General features: G+C 40.4%; 1 protein-coding gene across 1 annotated transcript in view; it reads right to left on the bottom strand.

Annotated features, from left to right (window-relative positions):
• The window catches only part of LOC137286520 (recQ-mediated genome instability protein 1-like), a 37403-nt gene extending 12826 nt beyond the window's left edge, over positions 1-24577 (bottom strand). The window contains exons 1-11 of the mRNA XM_067818434.1: positions 24500-24577; positions 21751-21890; positions 20135-20281; positions 19468-19578; positions 18461-18580; positions 13414-13547; positions 9679-9899; positions 7577-7632; positions 5085-6068; positions 4430-4543; positions 3892-3933 (exon numbers count right to left, since the gene is read on the bottom strand). Of these exons, the coding sequence (XP_067674535.1) occupies positions 3892-3933; positions 4430-4543; positions 5085-6068; positions 7577-7632; positions 9679-9899; positions 13414-13547; positions 18461-18580; positions 19468-19578; positions 20135-20281; positions 21751-21864 (2043 nt within the window). The 5' untranslated portion in view covers positions 21865-21890; positions 24500-24577. The remainder of the gene's footprint in view (positions 1-3891; positions 3934-4429; positions 4544-5084; positions 6069-7576; positions 7633-9678; positions 9900-13413; positions 13548-18460; positions 18581-19467; positions 19579-20134; positions 20282-21750; positions 21891-24499) is intronic.
• Between the last annotated feature and the right edge of the window lie 213 nt (positions 24578-24790).

Below are 24790 nucleotides of genomic sequence, written 5' to 3'. Positions count from 1 at the left end.
TTAGAATCCCACCGGGATGATTGCCAAGGTGTGGGGCAGACGGCCATACGAGTCGACATGCCTAAGGAAGGTGAAAATATCCTAAAATTCAGTAACCACAAGAACCAAATGTCTGTACCTTATATTATATACGCCGACTTCGAAGCCTTAGTGGCTGCCGCCGGCGAGGCTCCCAGTGGTAGCTTCACCCACAAGACACAAGAGCATAAAGCCTGTTCGTTTGGATACATTGTCGTCCGTTGTGACGGGGAAACGAAAGCTCCGGTAGTGTATAGGGGCCCTGACGCGGCTGAAAGGTTTCTAAAGTGTTTGCAGGAGGAAGAAAAAATTATTAGGAATGCATTGTATAGAATCGCTCCCATGCGTATGACCCGAGCCGACAGGCTAGCTCACGCTAGTAGCACTAACTGTCACGTGTGCGACTCACCACTTAACGGTGATTCGGTGAGAGATCACTGCCACATAACTGGTAAGTATAGAGGCGCCGCTCACAACGCGTGCAACCTCAAGCTTAAAATCAACCCTAAGACAATAAACATCCCCGTTGTCTTTCACAACTTGAGAGGGTACGACTCACACTTGATCATGCAGGCCATCGCGAAAATCGATGGTAATATAACGTGCATCCCCAACAACATGGAGAGATACATCTCCTTCAGCTTAAACGGACTTAGGTTCATTGACTCGTTTCAGTTCCTCCTGTCGTCACTCGACAGTCTGGTCAAGGCCAACAATACCTTCCCTATCACCGATCGATACACAGACGCCGAGACTAGACCCCTGCTTATGAGGAAGGGTGTGTACCCCTATGAGTACATGGATAGTTGGGCCAAGTTCACCGAGACCAGACTACCCCCTATTGACTGCTTTTATAGCAAGCTGAATGAGGCGTCCGTCTCACGAGATGATTACTCGCACGCGACTAACGTATGGAATAAACTGGGTTGTAAGAACCTGGGTGATTATCACGACCTGTACTTGAGGACAGATGTACTGCTGTTAGCCGACGTGTTTGAAACGTTTCGGCAGACATGTTTAAAGCAGTATAAACTCGACCCCGCATGGTATTACACCAGCCCAGGTCTGTCGTGGGACGCCTTGCTTAAAAAGACCGGAGTTAATTTGGAATTGCTCACAGATTACGACATGCACCTATTCATTGAGAAAGGCTTGCGAGGTGGGATTTCCATGGCATCCAAACGATACGCGAAAGCAAATAATCAATACGTGAAAGGTTACGATCCAAACAAACCAACCAATCACATTCTATACCTCGACGCAAACAACCTGTACGGCTGGGCCATGAGCCAGTATCTACCTACAGGGGGATTCGAATGGGTACCCCACGTTGATGTTATGGGGGTCGCACCAGATTCGAACAAAGGGTATATCCTCAAAGTTGACTTAGAGTATCCCAAGGAATTACACACATCGCACAACAGCTATCCCCTTGCACCCGAACGTATGAGGGTTAACACAGACTGGATGTCTGAGTACCAACATAACTTGTCAGGTGGTCGTGTGACAGACGTTGAAAAACTCGTGCCTAACTTAATGAATAAGACCAAGTACAACGTTCACTATCGCAACCTACAGCTGTACCTGTCGTTGGGTATGAGGCTGACCAAAATACACAGGGTGCTCATGTTCGACCAGAGCCCATGGATGGAGCCCTACATCAGAATGAACACAGACCTACGAAAAAAAGCCACCAGTGATTTTGAGAAAAATCTCTACAAGCTCATGAATAACTCGGTGTTTGGTAAGACTATGGAAAACCTGAGGAAACGCGTAACCGTGAAGCTGGTTAGATCTAGTGAGGAAGACAAGCTCAGGAAATTGATAGCCAGTCCGGCATTCAACCGTAATAAAATATTTACAGACAACCTGGTTGCCATACACATGAAGAAAAGCCACATAAAATTCAACCGGCCTGTTTACGTGGGGATGAGCATCCTCGATTTATCCAAACACCTGATGTACGACTTTTACTACAACGAGCTCAAGAAACAGTACGGCGACAGGTGTGAAGTGCTGTACACTGACACGGATTCCCTGCTGATGGAGATTCGAACCGAGGACGTGTACGAGGACATGAAAAAACACCTCGATTTATACGACACCAGCGACTACCCTAAGACCCATACCCTACACAGCACGGTAAATAAAAAGGTCCTAGGTAAGATGAAGGACGAGTGTGCTGGCACGCCCATAGCCGAGTACATAGGTTTGAGACCTAAGATGTACTCCATACTGAAAGCCGACAATAGTGAGATCCGGAAGGCTAAGGGGGTTAAGAAGTATGTGGTGAAACAACACATCAAACACGCCAGATTCAAGGAAGCCCTGTTCAAGACCCGTACCTTTAGACATAAAATGAACACACTTAGAAGTGATGGGCATAAGATATACGGACTGACTATAAACAAGACGTCCCTATCGCCTATGGACACGAAACGTTGGATAGCTATTGATGGTATAAACACATACGCGTATGGACATGAAAAAATTTGAGGCTATTTACTACAGCCCGTGTGGGTACTGGAAAGGAGCTAGCGCAGTAGATAAGCTAGCTAAACTAGCGCGAGTACCCCCGGAGGAAGCCAAAGCGTGGCTTGAAAAACAAGCCCTGTGGCAGATCTATTTACCGGCACCACGCTACGTGCCTAGAAGGAGGTTCGGTATTAACATACCTAATAGCATTCACCAGGCAGACCTACTGTTCCTACCCCACGACAAGAGGTACAAGTATGCCTTAACCGTAGTGGATGTAGCCAGTCGTTACAAGGAAGCCGAACCCTTGACCACGAAAGATTCGGCCCAGGTAGCCAGAGGATTTGAACGCATATACAAACGCAGCCCACTGACGTGGCCAACAGAGCTGCAAGTTGACCCCGGACGGGAGTTCATGGGTGCCGTGTCACAACTGCTAGCCAAACACGATACAAAGGTCAGGCGTGGCACGGCCGGAGCCCATCGCAGCCAAGCCATAGTTGAGAGATTTAATAGGACTTTGGCTGAGCGCTTGTTCGGCTATCAGTATGCTAGGGAGATGGTCACCCCTGGAAAACGATCGACTGAATGGGTCACGAGGTTACCCAAGGTGGTGTCGGCAATCAACCATGAAGTCACCCGTCTCACCGGTAAGAAACCGGCAGACGCTATCAAACTAAAATCAATAGTTGCAGAGTCGGCCGCTCCATTGCGTGGGAAGGAGAAACAGATACCAGATAGGGCCCTAGTGAGGTATCTATACCAGCCGGGGGAACACGAGGGCGATAGCCGTAAGCGGGCCACCGATCCTATATGGTCAGTCAAAACTTACAACATAGATAAAGTGGATATGAAAGCCGACGAACCTAACTTGTACTACTTGAGGGATGGGCCGGGTAGGGGTTTTGTAAGAGAAGAATTATTGATCGTACCGTACGGCACAGTGTTACCTCCTACCAAGGCACAGTAATTACCGCCAACTTTTTTGTAGTAGGGGTAATAGTAGCAAGAGCTAAGGGTCCAACCAAAGCCTTATTTACTAAATAAGGCTTTGTAGAGACATTTCTTGAAAGTGAGCCAGAACTATCATTCCCTATACTACTGATAGCATATTAAAGATTCTACCATCCTTGAATAAAACATTTTCTACAATGACAAAGAAGGAAATTTTTAAATCAAAATTGATTAAGTGTTTCAGCAATATTCTTAGTTTACAATGAAGGACAAAGTTTTGATTTTGCCTTACATACTTCCTCAGAGCCATACAGCATCTTTCCAAAAGAAATTGTTGGTTTAGAAGACACCATCTGAACAACATTACGTGCTCGCATGTTAAAACAGAGACTGACCTCTTACAAACTTGACCTCAGCTTAACTAGTACACAAAAATACACTCACAACACTGTCTTCTGCAGAAAATCCTATCAACTTTGTCAGGACCTGAAACCAAGCGTGTAAATGCAGATGCAATTTTTTATGTGCACAACCACATGGCCAAGTTATATGTTCACTGTTTGGAAGGTCAGCATCGAGGACATTTTCTAGGTGTGAAACAGTATGCTCTTACCATGGTATAGTACATCTGTTATTTGAATGAATAAAATTGTAATTTAAAAAGGTTAAAAAAAAAGATGGTACGAAAACAAAACTTTGGGACTGCATCAAACCGAAAGCATAACACTGCAGTTCTACTAATATGGCGGTATACTGTTTCACTACTAGCATTTTCCACATGCTGTCACTGTGGACTAGAAATTTTTTCATGTTTAATGCCATACTCAGCAATATTCTAGCTACAGGTGGGCAGACTGCAAATAATTGAGTCTGGGCCAGAAAAGCCATTGATTGACATCATGAACATCAATCTAGTGGTGTTGTGTGCAGTTTTACATATGATGTTAAAAATGGACAATAAAGAGGGTACATTGTTACTCACGCTGTTCGACAGATCAACATTGAGGGCTGCGGTTCCATCATTGATCTTGCAGGAGAGGCTCCAGGTCTTGCCCTGACAGCTGGTCAACTTGCTGGTCAAGGTGGAGATATAACCCTACAACCATGGCAACGAGAAGTTGTGTCACAATTACTCTCACTTGACATTCATAAAGTTTTCAGGTCTCAAGCTGAGGTCCAATTTTCACAATCTTCACCTCAAATATGAATGTGCTAGATGCTATTTCTAACAGGTGAACAAATGGGTGAATGTTGTCTAATGCTGATGTCGGAGTGAGTGAGTTAAGCTTTACACCACGTTAAACAATATTCCAGCAATATCATGGCAGGCACACCAAAAATGGGCTTTACACATTGTATCCATGAGGGGAATCGTACCCAGGTCTTCGGTGTGATGGGCTAATGCTTTAACCACAAGGCTACCCCAGTGCGTTGCTAATGCTAGATATGTATCATGGTAGCCTACAAATAATTAACCTAAGGCTAGGTAAACCAGTGCTTGATAACAATGAGCAACCAAACAGTGAGTTACAGCAGGATGACAAAATCCTCACTAGCCGATTTGTAGGGTGAGGTAGGGATACTGGGAACCAGTTTGGTCTGCAAACCTCAACCCATGATATATCTACTTCATGTACCTTGATTACAAACTCCTTTGTTTCTGTGACTGGCATTTTTCTTAGGATCTCTGAAAGATAAATAAAGTTTTCCTGTACAGCTGGCGCTGATGTGCCTGGGCTTGAACCCCCTCCAAGGAATCTATCCATTCTGGACTGTCCTTGTTTTTTTGGAGCAGTTCTACTTCCCAGGTTTGATGGGACGGTGGTGGTCGAACCAACAGTTTTTGTATTTGGCTTATTGGGAAATGGATGGATCACTGCTTTGGGAACATCAGTCTTACTACACACCTGACCATCATCAGGACCAGGCTTTGTCTTATGTTTTGTGCATGCAGTCTCATAGTTCTGTTTGTCTTTGGCAGGAATGTTAAGTCTCATCCTCTTTGCTTGTACACCAGTGAAAGAGCAAGAAGTGTTATTTGCTTCAACATCACAACTATCAAAGTCAAAATCCTCCTCGAAGTCCTCATCAACAACATATGCTGACCCTGATTTTTTATCTCGATCAAAGTGTTTGTTTCTCTGATTGACAGAAGGCCTGCTTTGTGAAGTAAACCCAATCTCTCCTGTTGAACGACTTTCAGGGCCTTCCCCAACTTCTCCTGTTGACCGTATCTGATCAGTGCCTGTGGAAACAGATTGGTTTCTGCTTATTAAGGCATTTTCATTGGGTCTGTTTGAGTCCAGTCTCCTCTCTGGGTTTTGGACAACTTTGTTATTGGTCACTGTTCTTGAAGGTTGACTTATTGGTTCCTGTTTAATCTCCCGCTTAATTGTCCTGGAAAAAGATGTGTGCATGTCAAAGTCATCATCAAAGTCATCCATGAACACATCTTCTACAATATGATCAGTGTGACTGGTCGACCTTCCAGAAGACGTCGGCTGGCTGGGAGGCTCGACCTTTATTTGTCGTGTTGGCTGTTGAACCCTTGTGGTTGCCTGTGCTGTACTCTCCTCTTCCATGTCAGCCATGAGAGCATCATAGTCAAAATCATCTCCCCACTGAAACAGTTAGTAAGGAATGGATAGTGCTTTGTGGCAGTATTATTCACTGTAAAACAATGTTGTAACTGCAGTGGTAAACCAATGAATGTTTTGGGTGGGCCAAAGGCTGACCTGGTTAAATTTGTGCGGGCCCCAATGCTTCACAGGAGGGGCCAAGTGCCCCATCAGGTTAGTGTTAGGTGGGCGCCATTTAGATTTGGATATTTGAAGTTTTCAGCTAAATGTATTTACTTCACTGTTCAAGTCAGTCATAACAGACTGCTTGCAGTATACCGAACAAATATTCATGCCTGTGAGTTATTCACTGGTATGTAGTGTTATTAATAAGAATGGAAAGAAATATCTAAATTTATACAGACCTCAGGAAAATGATCCTTGTTTTCCTATCACTCTGATTTTATTAAACTGAATACTGAGGGTAACTCATTAGACTTGAGTCAAACTTGACTTGTATATTTTGAGATTCTTTTACAAAATTTTTGCATCAAATATGCTGGGATCACACCACATGTAAAGCTCTATGAAAATCAGCCTCTGAGTGGGTCTAGATAAATCCATTTTCAGCATTGTCAATTTCAATGACAGCACGGTCACGATGGCGGCATAGTCAAATTAAGAAATTAGTGTTCGAGCTATGGGACTGATTGTTTGTATCTAACATACAGCCTAAGTTTGGCCCCAACCTTTGTCTGGTCACAAACCAAAATGTTACTTTGCAATGGATCTGTTTGTTGTTTACGCTTCACTTTTTAACATTTCTGCAATACCAGGTGGGTCTTTAACTAACTGAACCTTGACAAGAAAATCCAGTGACTGACATGATGAGCTGCAATCAATGCCATGGGGATATGACAAACAATTCCCAAGGCTACGAGTCAGACCACTGAACCACTAGAGGCCACCGCTCGGGATTCCCTTCCTCCACTGGCTTTACATTGTCTACCAAAACCTTGGTGGTGCATTTTCTCCTATATGTAACAGTAGAGTTCACAAATATTGTCAGACCCTCTGACAATATCTGGTGGACTCAAAGACAGTCTGATGGAAGTCTACAACCCAGTCCCTGTGTCCGGTTGTATATTTCGCAATGACTTTGACTGAAGCTGTCCATATGTGACACATCACACTTGTTTGCCATTTATGAATTCTACATTTGTTAAAATTTCAGAGCCAATTATGAAGAAATGTTAAATCTGAAATGTGTGTCTAATTTGTATTTTATGGGTCCTGTGAATTTTTAGTTAGTCAGACAGACATCTGAAACTTAGAGGACTCAATGTCCTGTTACTTTGAAACACAGTTTGTGAACACTGTAACAGATCTAACCCTGAATCTTGTGTATTGGACACAAAATGACGGATATAACAAGGTCTAAACAAGAAAGCTAACTGTAAGGGAGACAATATAACAGATACAAGAAACTTAACCCTGAAACCAGTGTAACAGATACAAGAGAGCGTTATGTGGTCTATAGTATTCTGTCATTTAAACATTAGAGGACTCACATCATCAGCATCCGGCATTTCAGACTTGACACTGGTTTGACGCATGGTGGTACTTCCTGAAATCAACAAATTACAGATTTTCCAATAACAATTGCATAAATGGAAAAACAAAATACAATAATACAAAAAGAACTTGGAAATATATGACACATGACCAATACAGAATACATGGGAGTTGACTGTCAGTTACTCAGTAAATGCTATGCCAGCAGAACGTTCAAGATGAAACACAAACTACTTTGGTAAAACCTAGATTAACACTCATAAGTTCTTCCAACAGAAACAACATAACAAGATAGAGAATGTAACCAGCAATCTGATGAGTCTGTGAGCTGTGAAGGTCTCGGGGTAGAATAGGCCTTCAGCAACTCATGCCTGCAATAAAAGGTGACTTTGCTTGTCGTAAGAGGCAACTAACAGGTTGGTTGACACGTCATCAGTTCCCAATTGCGCAGATTGATGCTCATGTTGTTGATCACTGGATTGTCTGGTCCAGACTCGATTATTTAGAGACCGCCGCCATATAGCTGGAATACTGCTGAGTGTGGCGTAAAACTAAACTCACTCACTTCAATGAGCCTGAAAAGGGACATAACTCTGTCTATGCACTCTAACAGAAAACAACAAACTTTCTGCTACACATCTTGCAACTACTGAAAAGTGTCAATGTGAAACAGCAGAAGACACAAAACTATACCACGACATATCTTGAGTAATATGAAACTGAAACTAAATAGAACAGATTGAGCAACTACCAAAAAGATGAATCAAACGGTTTGTTTGTTGTTTAATGCCCAATTCAACAACAGGGGCCTGTTTCACAAAACTCATAAGATCTCATAAGTTTTCTCGTAGCCATTGTACCTACAACACTGTAACACAGGAGCTACAGATACTATGAGAAAAGTTACAAGAACTTAGGCTTACGAGGATGGTAAATAATCGAGTCATGATCATCTGGGACATGATGCCATGAATCAACCAAGTCTGAGAGCCTGTCTACACAATCCCATTATTCACCTCTTATGACAAGCATGGGTTGCTGAAGACATATTCAAACTACAATCTTTGTGGGTGAATTTAAAAATGAAATTGCAACATATATAATTAAATATTAAATTCTTCCTCCTCAGAAAGCCTAATAAGAAACACAACACACTCACATAAATATAACATGATGAACGTACGCCCCAAAAAGATGAATGGAAAAAAATCGAATAATTATCCCCAGCACACAAAATTGAGGTTTAAAATATTTATTTGCTGCAAATATTACCTAGATGAAATATGGCCTTTGAAATAACTGTAAACTTTCTAAATGAGACCCTTAACTTCAGAATTGTACACTGTCATTGTGTATGTATATATATCCGTTGTGTCACTGTCCGCTTGTCTGCTGTTTCCCTATCATTATTCAATAGTGTATTGGGTTCATATTTTCCCCCATCTTGTTTAACACAACACTCAGCAATATTCCAGTTCTATGGAAGTGGTCTTTGAATACCTGAATCAGGACCAGATAATCCAATGATTGACATAAGAGTATAGATACATGCATAATGGGTTACACTGAAATGTGTCAACCCAGTCAGCAAGACTGACCACTGTAATGTACTCCGTGTGGGGTGTTCCTTACACTACACATAATACCATGACACAATGAGTAAGTTGGTGTCAACCTCGGTGGATTATTCAAGATGGCTAACTGTCCCATACATGACGTCATCATTCTCATGCTGCTGCCGTGTGGATGACGTAATCAGAATACGATGTACAACAGTTTCTGTTATAACTACCTACAGCAAATACACTACAACCACCCGGTCTGTTAGTCGTCTCTTCATGACATGCACATGTTCCTGAAGGCCAGTCCTAACCCGGGGTTACAAACATTTTCATGATAATTTGTCAAAACACCAAATTTCAGTTGTGAATACCTATACTCTAATTGTTTGATAACATGTTCATCTATCTCCGTAAATTATCAGCTTTTCGATTCCTTTTTTCCCCATGGCCTGTAATGACAAACATTGGTTGCTGTAGACAATTCAAAGGTACGAATGAGATAGGAATGGTAGAAGCATACAAGAATACATAGTTACCCTGTCTACCCACTGACATATTTCTTGTTGAATTGTATGGCTGTGTACTGTGTTGCACTGTCTCTGTCTTGATATTCTCTTGTTTAAACACTGGAGCTGATCTAGGTGTTGTAACAGGGTGGTGCATGCTGGCCACGCCTTTCTTTTCCTCGCCCTTACTCAGCATGTGTCCAGAGAACTCTTGTCTCTCACACTTCCCCTCATTGGTCTGTCCAACCTGCCTGTGAAGCAAAACCATCAAACAGGAATATAAGATATATGCATTCCTTTGAAAGTCCTGGCAAATTATTTGTGAAAACTTAAGGCCATTTAAAGTCACACTGACAAATCCTGCAAAAGGTTATTCAATCTCCTCGGTTAGTCTTGCTTATGATGCAGAAGCAAATGCAATATTAACAGCTCTAAAATATATTCAAAGACATCCTAAACATAAACAGTATATAATATATTCCGACTCTCTTTCTTGTCTTCAGGCTATTAAAAATTTGTCTTGTAAACATCTACTTTTAATTGAAATTATTGAATTGTATAACGATCTTGCTACTGGTCAATACGACATCATCTTCAGTTGGTTACCCAGCCACGTAGGCATTTCTGGTAACACAATGGCTGATCTTGCTGCCAAGGTAGCACTCAACAAATCTGTGACACCACTTCTTATTCCATACACTGATTATAAAGCTACCATTAGATCCTATATCCGTGATCTGATGCAGAAGAAGTGGGACACCCAAGTGGGCATTAATAAATTACATGAAATAAAACCTTATATTGGTTATACCTACTTTGGTTGTCAGTCCAGATTTGATGAGGTCATCATGCGGCGATGTCATATTGGCCATACGAGATATACTCATGAATACTTATTGAAATGTGAGGATCCTCTGTTCTGCATCCGTTGTGATGAACTACTCACAGTCAAGCATGTTTTGCTTGACTGTGTTGAATATTCCATCACAAGGGATAATTATTTCAAATCAAGAACTATGAAGGACCTTTTTAGTAACGTAAGTTCTCATTTAATTATTGCATTTTTAAAAGAATTAGATTTGTTGAGTGACTTGTAAATAAATAAATATTTTAATGATTGGAAGTTAAATTAGTCACTGATATTGTTAGTGGCTCTATCCTCGATACAAGAGGGGATGAAGTACTGAAAATTATTGTCCTCTCGAGTTGGTGCATAAGTCCCAAAACATTTGATGTCAAATTCAGTCTTCCTTCTTTTTAGCTGTAGTATTTCTGTAATATTAATTTGTGGCTAATCTTGCATACAGTCGCCAGCAGCTGAGGGGATGGTGTAAATCCAGCTAGGGACCATGCAGGTAGCAGAAGTACCGTAAGTCCCCATGGCCTCTAGTATGGTGATCTACCTTCAGTTGTTGGCGATCTGTGGCCTGTTTTCATATTGTACCATCCAAATAGTGATACTATTATTTTCTAAGTTTCCACACTAGTTTTAAATATTAACTGTGACAGTATATATATATATATATATATATATATTTATATATATATATAATCTATCTCTCTCTCTCTCTATATATATATTATATATATCGTTTTTATGTCATGCATGTTCTCATCCCGATATGGCTGCAATATTGCTGATGTGATGTTAAATATTCACTCACTCTCTCACGGTTATGACTAAAAAAGAATTCTTTGCACAGATTTATCAATGATTCTTGAACAGTGTTCCCGTTAATGCAAAAAACTTGTGTTTATCACTGCAAAAATTGACAAAACCACCCAAAACATATTTGGCGTGTATGTTCTGGATGCATAGATTCTGATCTACTTAATTTTAAAAAGTCCCTTCAAACAACAAGATATAAAAAAGCAAGACATTTTGATTCAGGATTGTAAGGAAAATTTTACGTGCAAAAGATCTGGGCTACATATTTACAACTTTATTTCTGCACGTGTTCTTACAAAACCCGACCGTAAACACTGGTGAACTACATGATTTTGTTTGTTTATTCGTTGTTATATTTTTCCACATTCAGCAATAATCCAGCTAAATGGTATCAATCTGTAAGTAATCAAGAGTGGACCAGATAATCCAATGATCAACACCATAAGCATTGTTTTATACAACTGAGACATGATGACGTATCAATCAAGTCAGCAAGCCTGACCACCCAATCAACTTATTCGCTGCTTATGACAAAACATGTTGCTGAAGATGTTGGGAATTGAACCCAGCTCTTCATCGTAACAAGCCAACACGTTAACTACTAGGCTGCCTCACCACCTCAGAATACAACGGAGACTGACTGACATAAAAATGCAATTTTCCATTTTGACAGATACATTTCTGAAACATTTCTGCATCATAAGGACAATCTGCTAAATACAAGGGTTGGCTGAAAAGTTCTCAGCCTGAGTGGTTTTTCCCCACCAGGTAGAGACAGGTGTTTGCCACCAATGAGGACAATCATTTAGTGAATCATAGACACAAGAACTACAAACGTACTAATAGTTTTATCTCAAATACAGCTCTTTGGGTAAACCTACCCTCTGAAATCATCAGAAATGGACAAAACTGAATACAGGGCAGTCATCAAGTACTTGCAAGAGAAAGGGATGTTCCCTACACAGATACATGCTGACATGGTCTCCACTCTAGGGGATGATGCTCCTTCATTTTCCACAGTAAAGAAGTGGGCTGCAGAATTTAAGCATGGCAGACAAAGCCTTGATGATGACCAACGCTCAGGAAGGCCTTCAACAGCAACCACTCCAGAAAACATCACGCGAGTGCTCGATATGTTGATGGATGATTGACGATTGACTACTCGACATATTGCTAGTGTAGTGGGCATCTCTCATGAGAGGGTTGAGCATATTATCACCAACGAATTAGGAATGACGAAAGTTTCTGCAAGATGGGTGCCAAAGCTCTTGACAGCAGAACAGAAACGTGTCAGGTTCCAGACGTCCCTTGACAATTTGCTTCGTTTTGAAGCAGATCCTGATGATTTTGTGGCACCATTTGTAACCATGGTTGAGACCTGGATACATCACTTTCAACCAGAAACAAAACTACAGTCAAAACAGTGGAAGCATCCTGATTCACCAGCTCCGAAGAAAGCCAAGTCTGTTCCTTCAGCTGGAAAGGTGATGGCATCAGTCTTTTGGGATTCCAGGGGTATTCTGCTCATTGATTATCTTGAAAAAGGTCAAACTATCAATGGCAGATACTATGCTGATCTACTGAACCAGTTGCGAGAAGCAATCAAAGCCAAACGACGAGGGATGATCGCTAAAGGTGTCCTCTTCCACCAAGACAATGCGCCTGTTCACAAATCGGTGGTGGCCATGTCAACAATCCGCGATTATGGCTTTGAACTCATTGACCATCCTCCTTATTCACCTGATTTGGCGCCTTCTGACTTCCACCTGTACCCCAAAATGAAAAAGGAACTCGCTGGTCGCCATTTTGCAAGTAATAATGACATCATTTCCGCTGTGACTGATTTTTTTAGGGTAGCTGAAGAAGATTTCTTCCTGACCGGGATTCGGGCCTTGCAGCATCGCTGGCAAAAGTGTGTGAACTTGGAAGGGGACTATGTAGAAAAATAAATTACAAACGTGGACTTTGTAACTTTTTTTCACAGTGAGGCTTAGAACTTTTCAGCCAACCCTTGTACATGTACTATGCAACTACAAAATTGCAGAACACAGCAGGAACTGGCAAACTCGAGTCAGAAAAACAGCCTTGATACGTACATTGCTGCTGCCAGCACTGCCTCGGGGGTGTGGGTCTCCATCAGACTGTCCACCTCTCCCCCAAGGATCTGGACATTCTCAGGCCCAAGCATCAGCATTCCGCGGCGACACAGCACTCTGCCCTTAACCAGCATCTGGCAACAAGCAGGAGATATATACAGGACACTTACACAGAGTTTTACCAGCGTCTAATTCACGTTTCAGATGAAGTGGGCTCAGCGCCCATGGCTAATTAAACTAGTGGGACATATGACATTGTAGATGGGTCATCAGAATAAAACAAGGGAGATAATGAAATTTAAATGAATTTGTCACTCAAATAGCTGTTCAGTTGAATAAATTAAACACTGCTGATTTGGCCATAAAGGTTATTATCTACAACTCTGTTTTAATTTTGAGTTAGTAAAAATCGAAAACAGTTACAGTCACATTGGTAATACTGGGCACAAGGTAATCTTTTTACACCTTTTGAAACAGTTTTCTGTTTTACAGATCTCCATTCATTAAGACTGTCCTCAAAACTGAAAACCTGAACTCTAGAACCTTCAGCAGTTATGAGTAGTAGTTCATCCAGTTTCTCATCTGAAAGTTGATGTTTCACCAAATTTTGGCAACTAAAACCTCTCTCACTGTCTGATGTGTAGATGGGTGCTGTGAGTGCAACTGAAGCAAGAATCAGTAGATTAGGAATGTCTTGAGAGTGGTAACTGTGTATCAAACTCCAAAGATTCTGCATGTTAACTCTTGGATAACCTGAGTTAACAACTAGTTGCTTCAGTTTCCCCCATTCCACTCAGGCATCAGCAACATCTATGATTTGTTGTTTCAAAGGCATTTAGAAGTTGGAGGAGTCAAAAGTACCCTGGCACGAAAAGCAAAAGCAGTCTGCAGTCCTGACAGCCTCCACAGCGAAATAAAACACCTGAAATCAACCTTCCAAGACCTTAACGAGTACCCACCCCATCTAGTCAGCAACACCATCACCAAGACGCTGAAAGAAACTCCCAAGTCAACTAAACCAGAACCTTCCCCCATCAGAATTAACATACCATACCATGGCCAGATAAGTCATCTCATCAAGAAAACAACAGGAATAGACGTCACCTTCCGTAGCGACACCAACCTGAAAACACTACTATCAGCTAATGGACGCGGGCCAACAACACCTAAATGCAACAATCCAGCAGGATGCATCTACCAGATCCAATGTAGTTGTAAAGAGACATATATTGGTGAAACTGGTCGACCACTGACTATCAGGTTAAAAGAACACAAAACATCAGTTCAAAATTTGGATCAGAAGTCTGCTGTATGTGAACACATCATGCACAACCCCAATCACAAGATTGTTTGGGACAACACAAGAACATTAGCTAGGAACGCCAGTGACTTCAAAAAAAGGAAGCTCCTAGAAGCCATTGCAATCAAGCAGAACAAGCCCTCAATCAACAGAGACGGAGGTGTTTACTTACCCAATGCATGGAATCACCTTATCCTCAGTGACTAATCTTTATCCAAACATCTTTACCTGTAACTCGTTAACCTAATCAACACAAGCCTGCACACAAATCAGTTGAAGCCTGTACACAAATTGAAGCCTGTACATCAATTAATAGAAACCTGTATAGCTTGTTACCCATTGTTATCAGTCTACTGTTATGTGTATATATCCTACAACCCTTTAGTTTTATCTTCACCTCACCTGAAGAAGAGACTAGAATCTGTCTCAAAACGTTGTGACCTTGTATAATAAAGAAGTTGAACCATAAAGCACTTTTAGTTTAACATCTATGATTGCTTTCACATGTATATCTGTCCCATTGACAACCCGTTATTTCTCACTCCCAAAGTGTTCCAACAGATTCTCTAATTTCAGATTTCCCCACATTTCAAGTTCATCACTGGTGAGAAATGAGACTGGACGCATACCAACCGCACCAAAGGCATATATATGATGCTGTTGTTTGGAAACCTTCTCTCAAGATTTTTGAAGCTTGAATAACATTATTTCTGATATTTTCAGTATCATTTCTACCTTTCAGGAGATATTTGGACTTTAACTGAGCTTTTCCGGATTCATTTAGTGTCACATCAATTTGATGTTGATCCATGTGGTTTGGTTTTCTATGTTCCTTTTCACAACAATGTTCCTTCAGCGATGAAATGGAAGTTTCTACTGATACTTGCACAAGAGAAATATCAAGATTTCTCTTTTGAAACACTAGAGAATAGACAATACACTCATCAAAAGATATGTGCAACCAACAAAATTTTGCTGAGAAATTTCTTTGCAAATCCCTGAATCTTTGCATCCTTCTGTATGATCAAAAGTGTCATTTGGAAATCTAAGCACCTGTACAAAGTTTCAACTGTTTTATAGATTGTGTGTCTCTGCTATTGCAGATCCTGTACCCTGCTGAAGTTTGACATTAGTAATGAAATGCGTTGATGTAGTACATGTCTCTGGGTCAATCACAGTTGCATACACCGTTAACTTTTTGTGAACACTGAACTTTCATCTGTCAATATGCTAACAAACAGGGAATAGACAAGCTTATTGTCCACGTCTCTCCTTATAACCGATGCCAGTGCTGACACCATTTCGTCAGCTGTTGGTATGCTGGTGTATGTTGTATATCCTTACCCACTGCCTTCCCCTATCTGTAAAATTTCAATGAAAGGACAACATAGTTCTTTCAAAAGATTCATCAAACTGGGATAATTTTGCAAGGGCAAGGCTTCCTTTACCATCCACAGAACTACTTTCATACAATGAATTGCTGCCTTTTCTTTTTCACTGAGCACATTTTTCACTGCCATTTTCATTGTCGCTTCAAAGATTCAGCTTGCACGGCAAGTTTATGGTCAGCACTATCCGCATGTCTTTTGAGCATGGAAGTAGGGAAATTGTCAGTTCCATCAGTGAACACATTATATTTTCCAGTTTTTAGACAAAGGACAATTTGTTTTGACACTCATTATACTGAACTCAATGAGACCTTGCCATTTTGTTTGGAACGAACGGACTGATGTTTTGCTGTCAGTTTCAACATCAGTTGGTGTGTCATTGGCTTTTGATGGTTCCATTTCAATTAGTGAATTTTCTCTGTCAGTTTTTGATCTTTTTATTTCGAAAAATGAATGAATTTGTGCCTGCCGTTTAACAGCAGCAGATGACTTTTCGACTGACATTTTGTTTCGATAACTGAACACTATCTTTTTAACTTCATTTACCACCCTTAGATACAGACGGAAATACACTTGTAAGGGACACAACTCTTAATGTGTATTGCGCATTGTAAGCTCAATGCACTGATTTAGGCACCGCTTTAGATGCAGGGAAGCGTGTACAGCACTGCCAGGATTACAAATGCTGACTGATCACTCGAAATTGAGAAAATAAGCTGTAAATATTAAAACGTTTGGAGAGGTATGTTTTGATTGATATGAGGCAAATCATTTTTAGTGGGCCAAAGAGACCCACAAGGTTAAGGAACAGTGCGTCATTTTTAACTATCATGCACCAATGGCGCAAGGGCGCGTTCTAAATTAGACTCTGTTTTACGTGACACATTTATGCATCAAATATACAGACCCATGCCAGTTATATTGGGCCCCTTGACATTGTTTCTATTTACATGTTATATCAGTGTTGCATAAATAATTTTCATGTAGGCGCACATAATTTCAGTTCAATTTCACGACCACTATAACCCGGGGTGGAAATAACCCATTGCCCGACATCCCAGTCTAGTGTTTTTTTCTATTGGCAAGCTAATTTGTATATCATGCTGTACCAGTGTCCAGTGGACATTCCATTGCTAATTATGTTGTGTATTTAAATAAGCAAGAAGAGAATCGGCTGGTATAGTTGAAAAATTATTAGGGCAAGTGATTTTACAAGTGCCACTGTACCGGGGTACATTGACAATTCAAGAATTATTTCCATCCCTGCTATTTATGTCTATTTTGTTTTCTTTAACAACTCACTTAGCAAGTTCCCAACTGACAACAGTCTCTTAATAACTGAGTCTCAGCCACCTAATGTAAGAACTGATATCATAAACTCTGATCTACAAAAATGAAATAAGATGTCATGTGTAAATCAGGTCACTGTGTCTGAACACTTTATCAGGTCAACAATTTACAAAGTTGTGTGATGACGGTTATAACAAACTTTCAAAACACGAACACATGCACAAACACACACACGCAAGCACAAAAATGCTTTCAATTAATATGGATACTTGACATCCTCCAAAAGTTTCAGTTTAGTATATCTGCAAGGAGCAGACATTGGAGCTGCACTGTAAATTACGAAATTTTTGTGTGCATGATATTTTTCCAAAAATTGCAAATGACTTGAGCTCACAAAAATCATGATGCAATTTGCTTTTCAAAGGCAGTAAACAATCAACAAATAATGTGCCTCATTATCTCAATATTATTCACCAGTTGAAATAATCAACAACATAGCTAGACAATACATCAGTAAGCAATGACACCAACATGGGGGAAGACTAATTACTAGCATTACTATTAAATACTACTACTACTACAACATGTCACAAGTCAAACAACAGTTACTCTAACAGTACATCCAATACTCCAGACAGGCGCCAACCATCCAACACACATTCTTTGTCTTTGGAGACCGTTTGATAGGCCAACACAATCCAAAGGCCGTAGATAGGTTTCAGCACACTTATCTGGAGATAAACAGCTTTGGTGATGTCATTGAATTCTAGTTCGCCAACACTTTCTCAGCATACCGAGGACTAGACTGATCTTTCCACACAGTCTGATCTTTGCTGCATGTGTTGTTTTTAGGAAAACATCAGTGATTTGTACACACTGAAGTACTCTACTGAGCCCAGTTCAAGACTACTGACAACCTTTAATATGTGACTGGATTTTTGAGCACATACTTTAAGTAGGATTTTCAGCTGCAATTTATTTTTCACAATTAGGCAAGTCTCACAAGTATCATGATGTCTGTTAGTTGCCACTTGCAAAAATTTTGTGATTTACAGTACTTCAACCCTACCTTCGTCCCTGGAGTGATAAAGGGTGTGAGTGCTGCAACAGGTTTGTACTCCATCCCTTTGACATCAGACACTCCATCGGTCAGATTGAGAATTATCATTCGTGTTGGCTTTGGCTCCCACTGAAACACAGATTATCATCTAGTTACAGATGTGACAACACAATATCAGACATTTATCTCGGCCCACACAGAAGCTTCCATACAGGTCAGTCTGCACCAACTGTCTGTACAGATCCTATAATGGAAGGAAAATGTCTTTTATATGTTGGTCTGTGGAGGTGGTTTGTATAGTACCAGTATGGGTGGTGTTGTAGCCTTGTGGTTCAAGCGTTTGCTCGTCATGCCAAATACCCAGCGCTGGATACCAGTTATACAATAGCTGGACTTTATTATACCATAAGTCATGAATATAGTACAGCATGCCTCAGTCATACCATACTGCATTTCAGCTATACTGGTACTAGTTTTGTCATGAGTGAGTGAGTGAGGTTAGTTTTACGCCGCACTCAGCAATATTCCAGCTATATGGCGGTGGTCTGTAAATAATCGAGTCTGGACCAGACAATCCAGTGATCAACAACACGAGCATCGATCTGCGCAATTGGGAACCGATGACATGTGTCAACCAAGTCAGCGAGTCTGACCACCCGATCCCGTTAATCGCCTCTTACGACAAGCTTAGTTGCCTTTTATGGCAAGCATGGGTTGCTGAAGGCCTATTCTACCCCGGGACCTTCACGGGTCAGTTTTGTCATGACATGTTACAGCCTAACGGAGTCTCCCTGATAGCATAGAGTCTCAATAATACCACTGTGTATCTCCCCATATGTCAAAATTATATCTCAGCATCTCCCACTTTTTCCACTGTGCTTCTGAGATATATCATGTCACAATTATACCTCGGAATGTTTTAGTTATACCATACCAGTTTTACCTTGGCACGACTCAGCTACATCACAGCAGGTATCATATACATCACCATGTGATCAGAAGCATCAGGGACTTACTGCTGGCTGTCTTGTGTCCTCTGCTGACACTTGTGCATTAGGGTTCTCTGTCCCCTTTATCTTCTGACCTTGGGAGTAGAAGGAACTCCCTACGTTCACCGCAGAATCAATCTAAAGACGAAACAGTAAGCAAAAGCTGTATCTAGCTGCACTCAGCAATATCAAAGTTCTTGAAAGTGTGACTCAGCATTCATCTGTTAATGGAGCCAAAATTAGCTCTGAAACTCTCTGTGAAAAACTTAAAGTTGTTACCCCAAAAGCATATCACATATTCACTTAGCAATACTATATCGGTATATCACTCTGGCACAAACATGGTAAATCAAATTATAGCCAAGAAAACCAGTGTCTGACACCAAGAGCAACAATCCACATGACCAGCAATGGCATATATTACAAGATATATTTTGCTATGATCTCAAGGTTGTGACATGATATCTAACCTAAAATACAGCCATATCATTAAAAATATGCACATACTACCTCCTGGATGTCCCCTCATCAAGGTTTGTTTGTTGTTTAATTCTATACTCAGCCCTAATTATGCACAACTATACATGAGACCTGTGAAGAGCCAGATCTGAAATGGTATTTACTAACCCATGCTTGTCGCAAGAGAGCTGGCAAAATTGGGTGGACAGGTTTACTGATGTAATTGATTACATACTTGTAATGCAAATATGCCACTGATCTCGATCTTCCGTGCCTCCAGCAACTCAAAAGGGAGACAACCCATCTTCAACTCCCGTAAGTCTGACATGAGCCACTGTTCGTACACCTGGTTCTTCAGGGACTCCAGGTTTACGTCTGATCCCTGTCAGACAAAAATATCCTTGTTACTTTTGTAAAGCTTAGAAAAGAGCTGAAAAATGTTTGACATTGTTTCAATTCTTCCTGGTGTCTTATTAAAGTTTTATTGAAATAAAAGTAAACATGGTGCTTGTTGATTTCTACATGTTCCTTTTAATGGCTTTGAGAGCTATATGACAATAGTCATAATTATAAAATATTTAGCAGAGATATGTGACATCAAATCTCAAGGCCTTTTCAAGTCTGATCCATGACGTCAAAAGGATTCATATGTTTCAAACAAAAACTACATGAAATGCTCAGTGCCATAATACAGAAGTGACTGTTTAGCCACACTATATTTCCAACAATTCTTTAATTCTTTCCTGCCATGAATACCATAAACTGTCCTGAAAATGTTTAAGCAACTTTACTTTGATATTTTAATCAAAACCACCATTAAGTCTATTTCACTCTGGGCACAACTGAAGCCAGTGTTTTGGTTTGTCCAGAGATTACAGGTCAGAGGTGAGCTATTGAGTTTCTAATGTAACATGTCCAATAATGTAATGTAAACATGTTGTGAGCTACAGACAGGTCCATTTTCTGGAAGACTGAATAATTCTCATCCACAAGGGCAGCATTCTCTTCCCACAGTGGTTACTTGTCACATCTTCCTACGTAACCTCTGTTCTAATACGACCCTTTCATGGTGCGAGTATTCAAGACTTGTGACTGGAGGACAATGAGATTTAGCAGTGCAATCAGAGACCTTGTTTCAAAAGTGATCGTTCGAAAGATCTCGGTAATTTCTGGATGCATTGTGAAAACTAGAACCTCTTCCCGAGCGTGATGCTGAAATGTTTCTTCTAGACAGAAGTTAGTCATGTCATTTTTGTTTCTCCACATTGCTTGCATTTGTCCTGTTGAATCTAAGTCGATGTAACACGTGTTCTGATTGGAAATATGGTTGTACAGAGAGGTTCGTAAGAAGATATGACAAGTAACCTGTGTGGGAAGAGAATGCAAGGGCAGTAAAGATACATTTTAATTTTTGTCCAGTATTTACATGTTTGCGCATCAGGCATTGATTTTTCATACTGCTGCGCTGATGAACACAGATACCAAAATACATGTTTCTAACCGGTCCACATTCTGACAGACTGAATAATTGTCATCCAGATGGGTTTGAAAGATATTTTTCAAATTGTATACTGTCCAACATGTCAATATACATAAATTTCCATAAAAAAACTAATATGATTTGTCTCAATCAATCATAAATTACTGGGTGCCAATGAATAAAATATACCCAAACAATCAGCAAGTCTGCAAGAAGTTTGCACCTTAATATGCACAAACACTAAAAATGATGCCATACTTCATGACATTGCTTACTGTAGTTTCTACTTGAATCCACTCTAGAAAAACCTGAAGACACTAAAAACAAAACACAAAAAATGATGGCCAGCCTACTTCATGACCATTGCTTACTGGATTTTCTTCTTGAATCCATTCTAAACAAGCCTCCAGCCAGTCCTCCGGGACCGAGACACAGTAGGAGGTCTTCAGCCAGGTCTTCAGGGCACCCACATGGTTCATCATCATCACATGACTAGTATCAGGTCTGCTTCCTTCAAAAGAAAGTTTTAGTGAGGTCATTTGAGAAATGCATTTGTGCCTGAACTGAGCTCGGACCTAACCCGTAAGCTGATACGCTTACCTGACTACACCCTGTCTCTTCAATCCAAAACAAACAGAAATTATCATGATAGTTACTAAATAACATTTTCCCCTCATTAAGATATATATATATGTTTATGGCACTTGGTCAGTTGGTATTACTTGTAAGATATTTGACAAAAGGTGTGTCAGTAGGGTTGACAGACTAAACAAGGGATGGCCTAAAAGGCGGGCCGGACTGGGCTGCGCCAGGCTGGGCCATGGCAGGCCAGAAATACTATGGGCTAATAAACCCATTAATGAACACCATGCCTACAAATGATTAATGCAACAATTACACTTGTAATACTAATAACCAAATTTAAGCCACAAACACGTACCATATACAGTTTACTATGAGTAAATTGGCTAAAACTCATGAAGACGAGTTTCCTGCAAACTGCCTAACCGAGGTTAGGTCTAAGAGTGGAATTGATAAACGAAACATGATTTAAAATGCATAAATACTTGAATTCATACGGATACAGTTTTCCGTCGGTCCGAAAATGTTTCCTACATATATCCACTTAATACCACCCCATAAATTCACTATTTATAGTATTTAAAGCATGCACCCAACATTCTAAACATCATCTCGACCACAATTGTTCAGTCCGGCATGGCATGAGCTTTCAAAAGCAGCTTCAATCTAGAACATGCATCTTGAATTGTAATTAAATCCATAGATCAGTATTACATCTACCAAAATATCACTTTGTAATGTTATCAAATGCAACAAATAAAGAAAACTGCTCTCTTAAAGTGAAGCCCTTTTCTCAGTCCATTCTCAACATGGGACCCTCAACATAGCCTCAATCAAAAGTGTTAAGTCTCTGTTTGGTCCGACTTGGTCCAGGCTCTAGAAAACAGCTTACACCTAACACACGTACATAATGTTTTGTGTTTACATTTACTGATTACTATTCTATCTATCTAAATACCCTTTTCATTGAGTCTCAAAATCTAGTATTTGAAGCAAGCACGTTTCTTAAATTTAAGTCAACCCTATCTTCTAGACATTTTCAACAATTTTTTTTTTTCAAAACACATTATCACAAGCTTTCAAGACTTGGGTCGAGCTTTCAAAGGCAACTTAAACCTCATGTATGTAGACATGTATTTAAATCCTTAGATTGGAATCATATCCACCTAAATACTATGTATATATATATTTTATACTGTTATCAAATGCAACATGTAAAGAAAACTGGCCCCTTAAGTGAAGCCCTTTTCTCACTCCATTCTCAACATAGTTTCAATCAAAAGTGTTAAGTCTCTGTTCGGCCTGGGCTCTAAAAAACAGCTGTCTACTCCGGATATCGGCATTGTTTCTTAGTCCCAACGAACAAATTGTTATGAAAACAAGTCTGTAAAAACCGGCACATGAAAGACGATGCAACTAGGTCCAAATGATCTTACAACACAATTCGCGGTTACTACCCGAGATTATTCAGAAATGGGAAGTGTCAATTAGTGTCTTGTTAATTAGTGAGTGATACATGTCCCTTACATAGAGTGATGAATAGTGGGCAGTTTGACCGCAAACACTGTAACACATTTCCCGATATTATTCAGAAACGGGAAGTGTCACATACATAGAGTAATTAGAGGGTATTTAAGGTAAAATCGTATAATGTCAGTAGTGTAACAGTCAGTATTGCCAAAATCTCTTGGCCCATAAAACGTGCAAGATGTGAGATGACTCTTCAACAAAAAGTGCAGCTGATAGACGATTTTGATAAAACGCCTTGACCCACACAGAAAGCATTAGCATCAACATACGGAATCGGCAGACAGACAGTGTCTGATGTTTTGAAGAAGAGAGGTGAATACATTAAGAAGTTTGAAAAACACATGTGTGATCAAGCTAAGCGTGTGTTGGAGAACAGCAAATTTGACAAGATCAACACCATGACATATGACTGGTTTATGGCAGCTGGAAGTAAAAACCTGCCGATTTCAGACCTATTCTTAAAGAAAAAGTTGTTCAGTTTGTTCAACAGTTAGACATTAATGAATTTAAGGCTTCAGATGGCTGGTTAACATCCTGGAAAACACGACACAGCATAAAACAATTCAAAGTCAGTGGCGAGAGTGTCGGCGTCATGAGGCAAAATGCTTATACCGGCACTTTGTCAAAACCGGCATTTTTGTTTGGTCCCGAGTGATGCCGGAATCCACTGTACTCTGAAAATTTTATACACGTGCAAATTGCCACATAAAGGATAATGTCACATGATTAACTCAAAATGTCAACAAAGCCGTGATGAGGTCCTATACAGTCTGATGATGACATGACCCTACATTCATTAAGACCGCACCTGTATCTCGTCGTCTCGGCTACAGACACGCCTAACAAAACGTCGAAAATACCCATGCAGTGTGATTGTTTATGTGCGTACTTCAGTCGCATCCGATTGCCTGACACTTAAGTTATTGGAAATGCGACACAGATGCGACTGTCACAAAAAAAACAAACAAAAAACCCAGGACATACGTTCTCTACAAAGAGTTAACTCACTAGATCATCTTCTATGTTGACATCATTCACCATCTCAACTTCCGCGTATTCGCGCCACACGGGAGAATTTGTTACTGCATATTGTCCACATATTTGTCCACGCAAACACCTTCAATAGTCGATACATATACCTATAACATATTATAAATTGATATATCATATTCAACTTAACTTACGTGTTTCAGCAGAAAAGCTACTGTTTCACTCTGTCGGGTAAAGAATAGTGGCTGAAATGAATACTCCTTGTTTAATCATAAACTGATGACGTTTTGTGGTATATTTGTATGGCGC

The sequence above is a fragment of the Haliotis asinina genome, chromosome 6, assembly GCF_037392515.1.
Source record: "Haliotis asinina isolate JCU_RB_2024 chromosome 6, JCU_Hal_asi_v2, whole genome shotgun sequence".
Taxonomy (NCBI): Eukaryota; Metazoa; Mollusca; class Gastropoda; order Lepetellida; family Haliotidae; genus Haliotis; species Haliotis asinina.
This window is presented reverse-complemented; position numbering and strand designations above follow the sequence as displayed.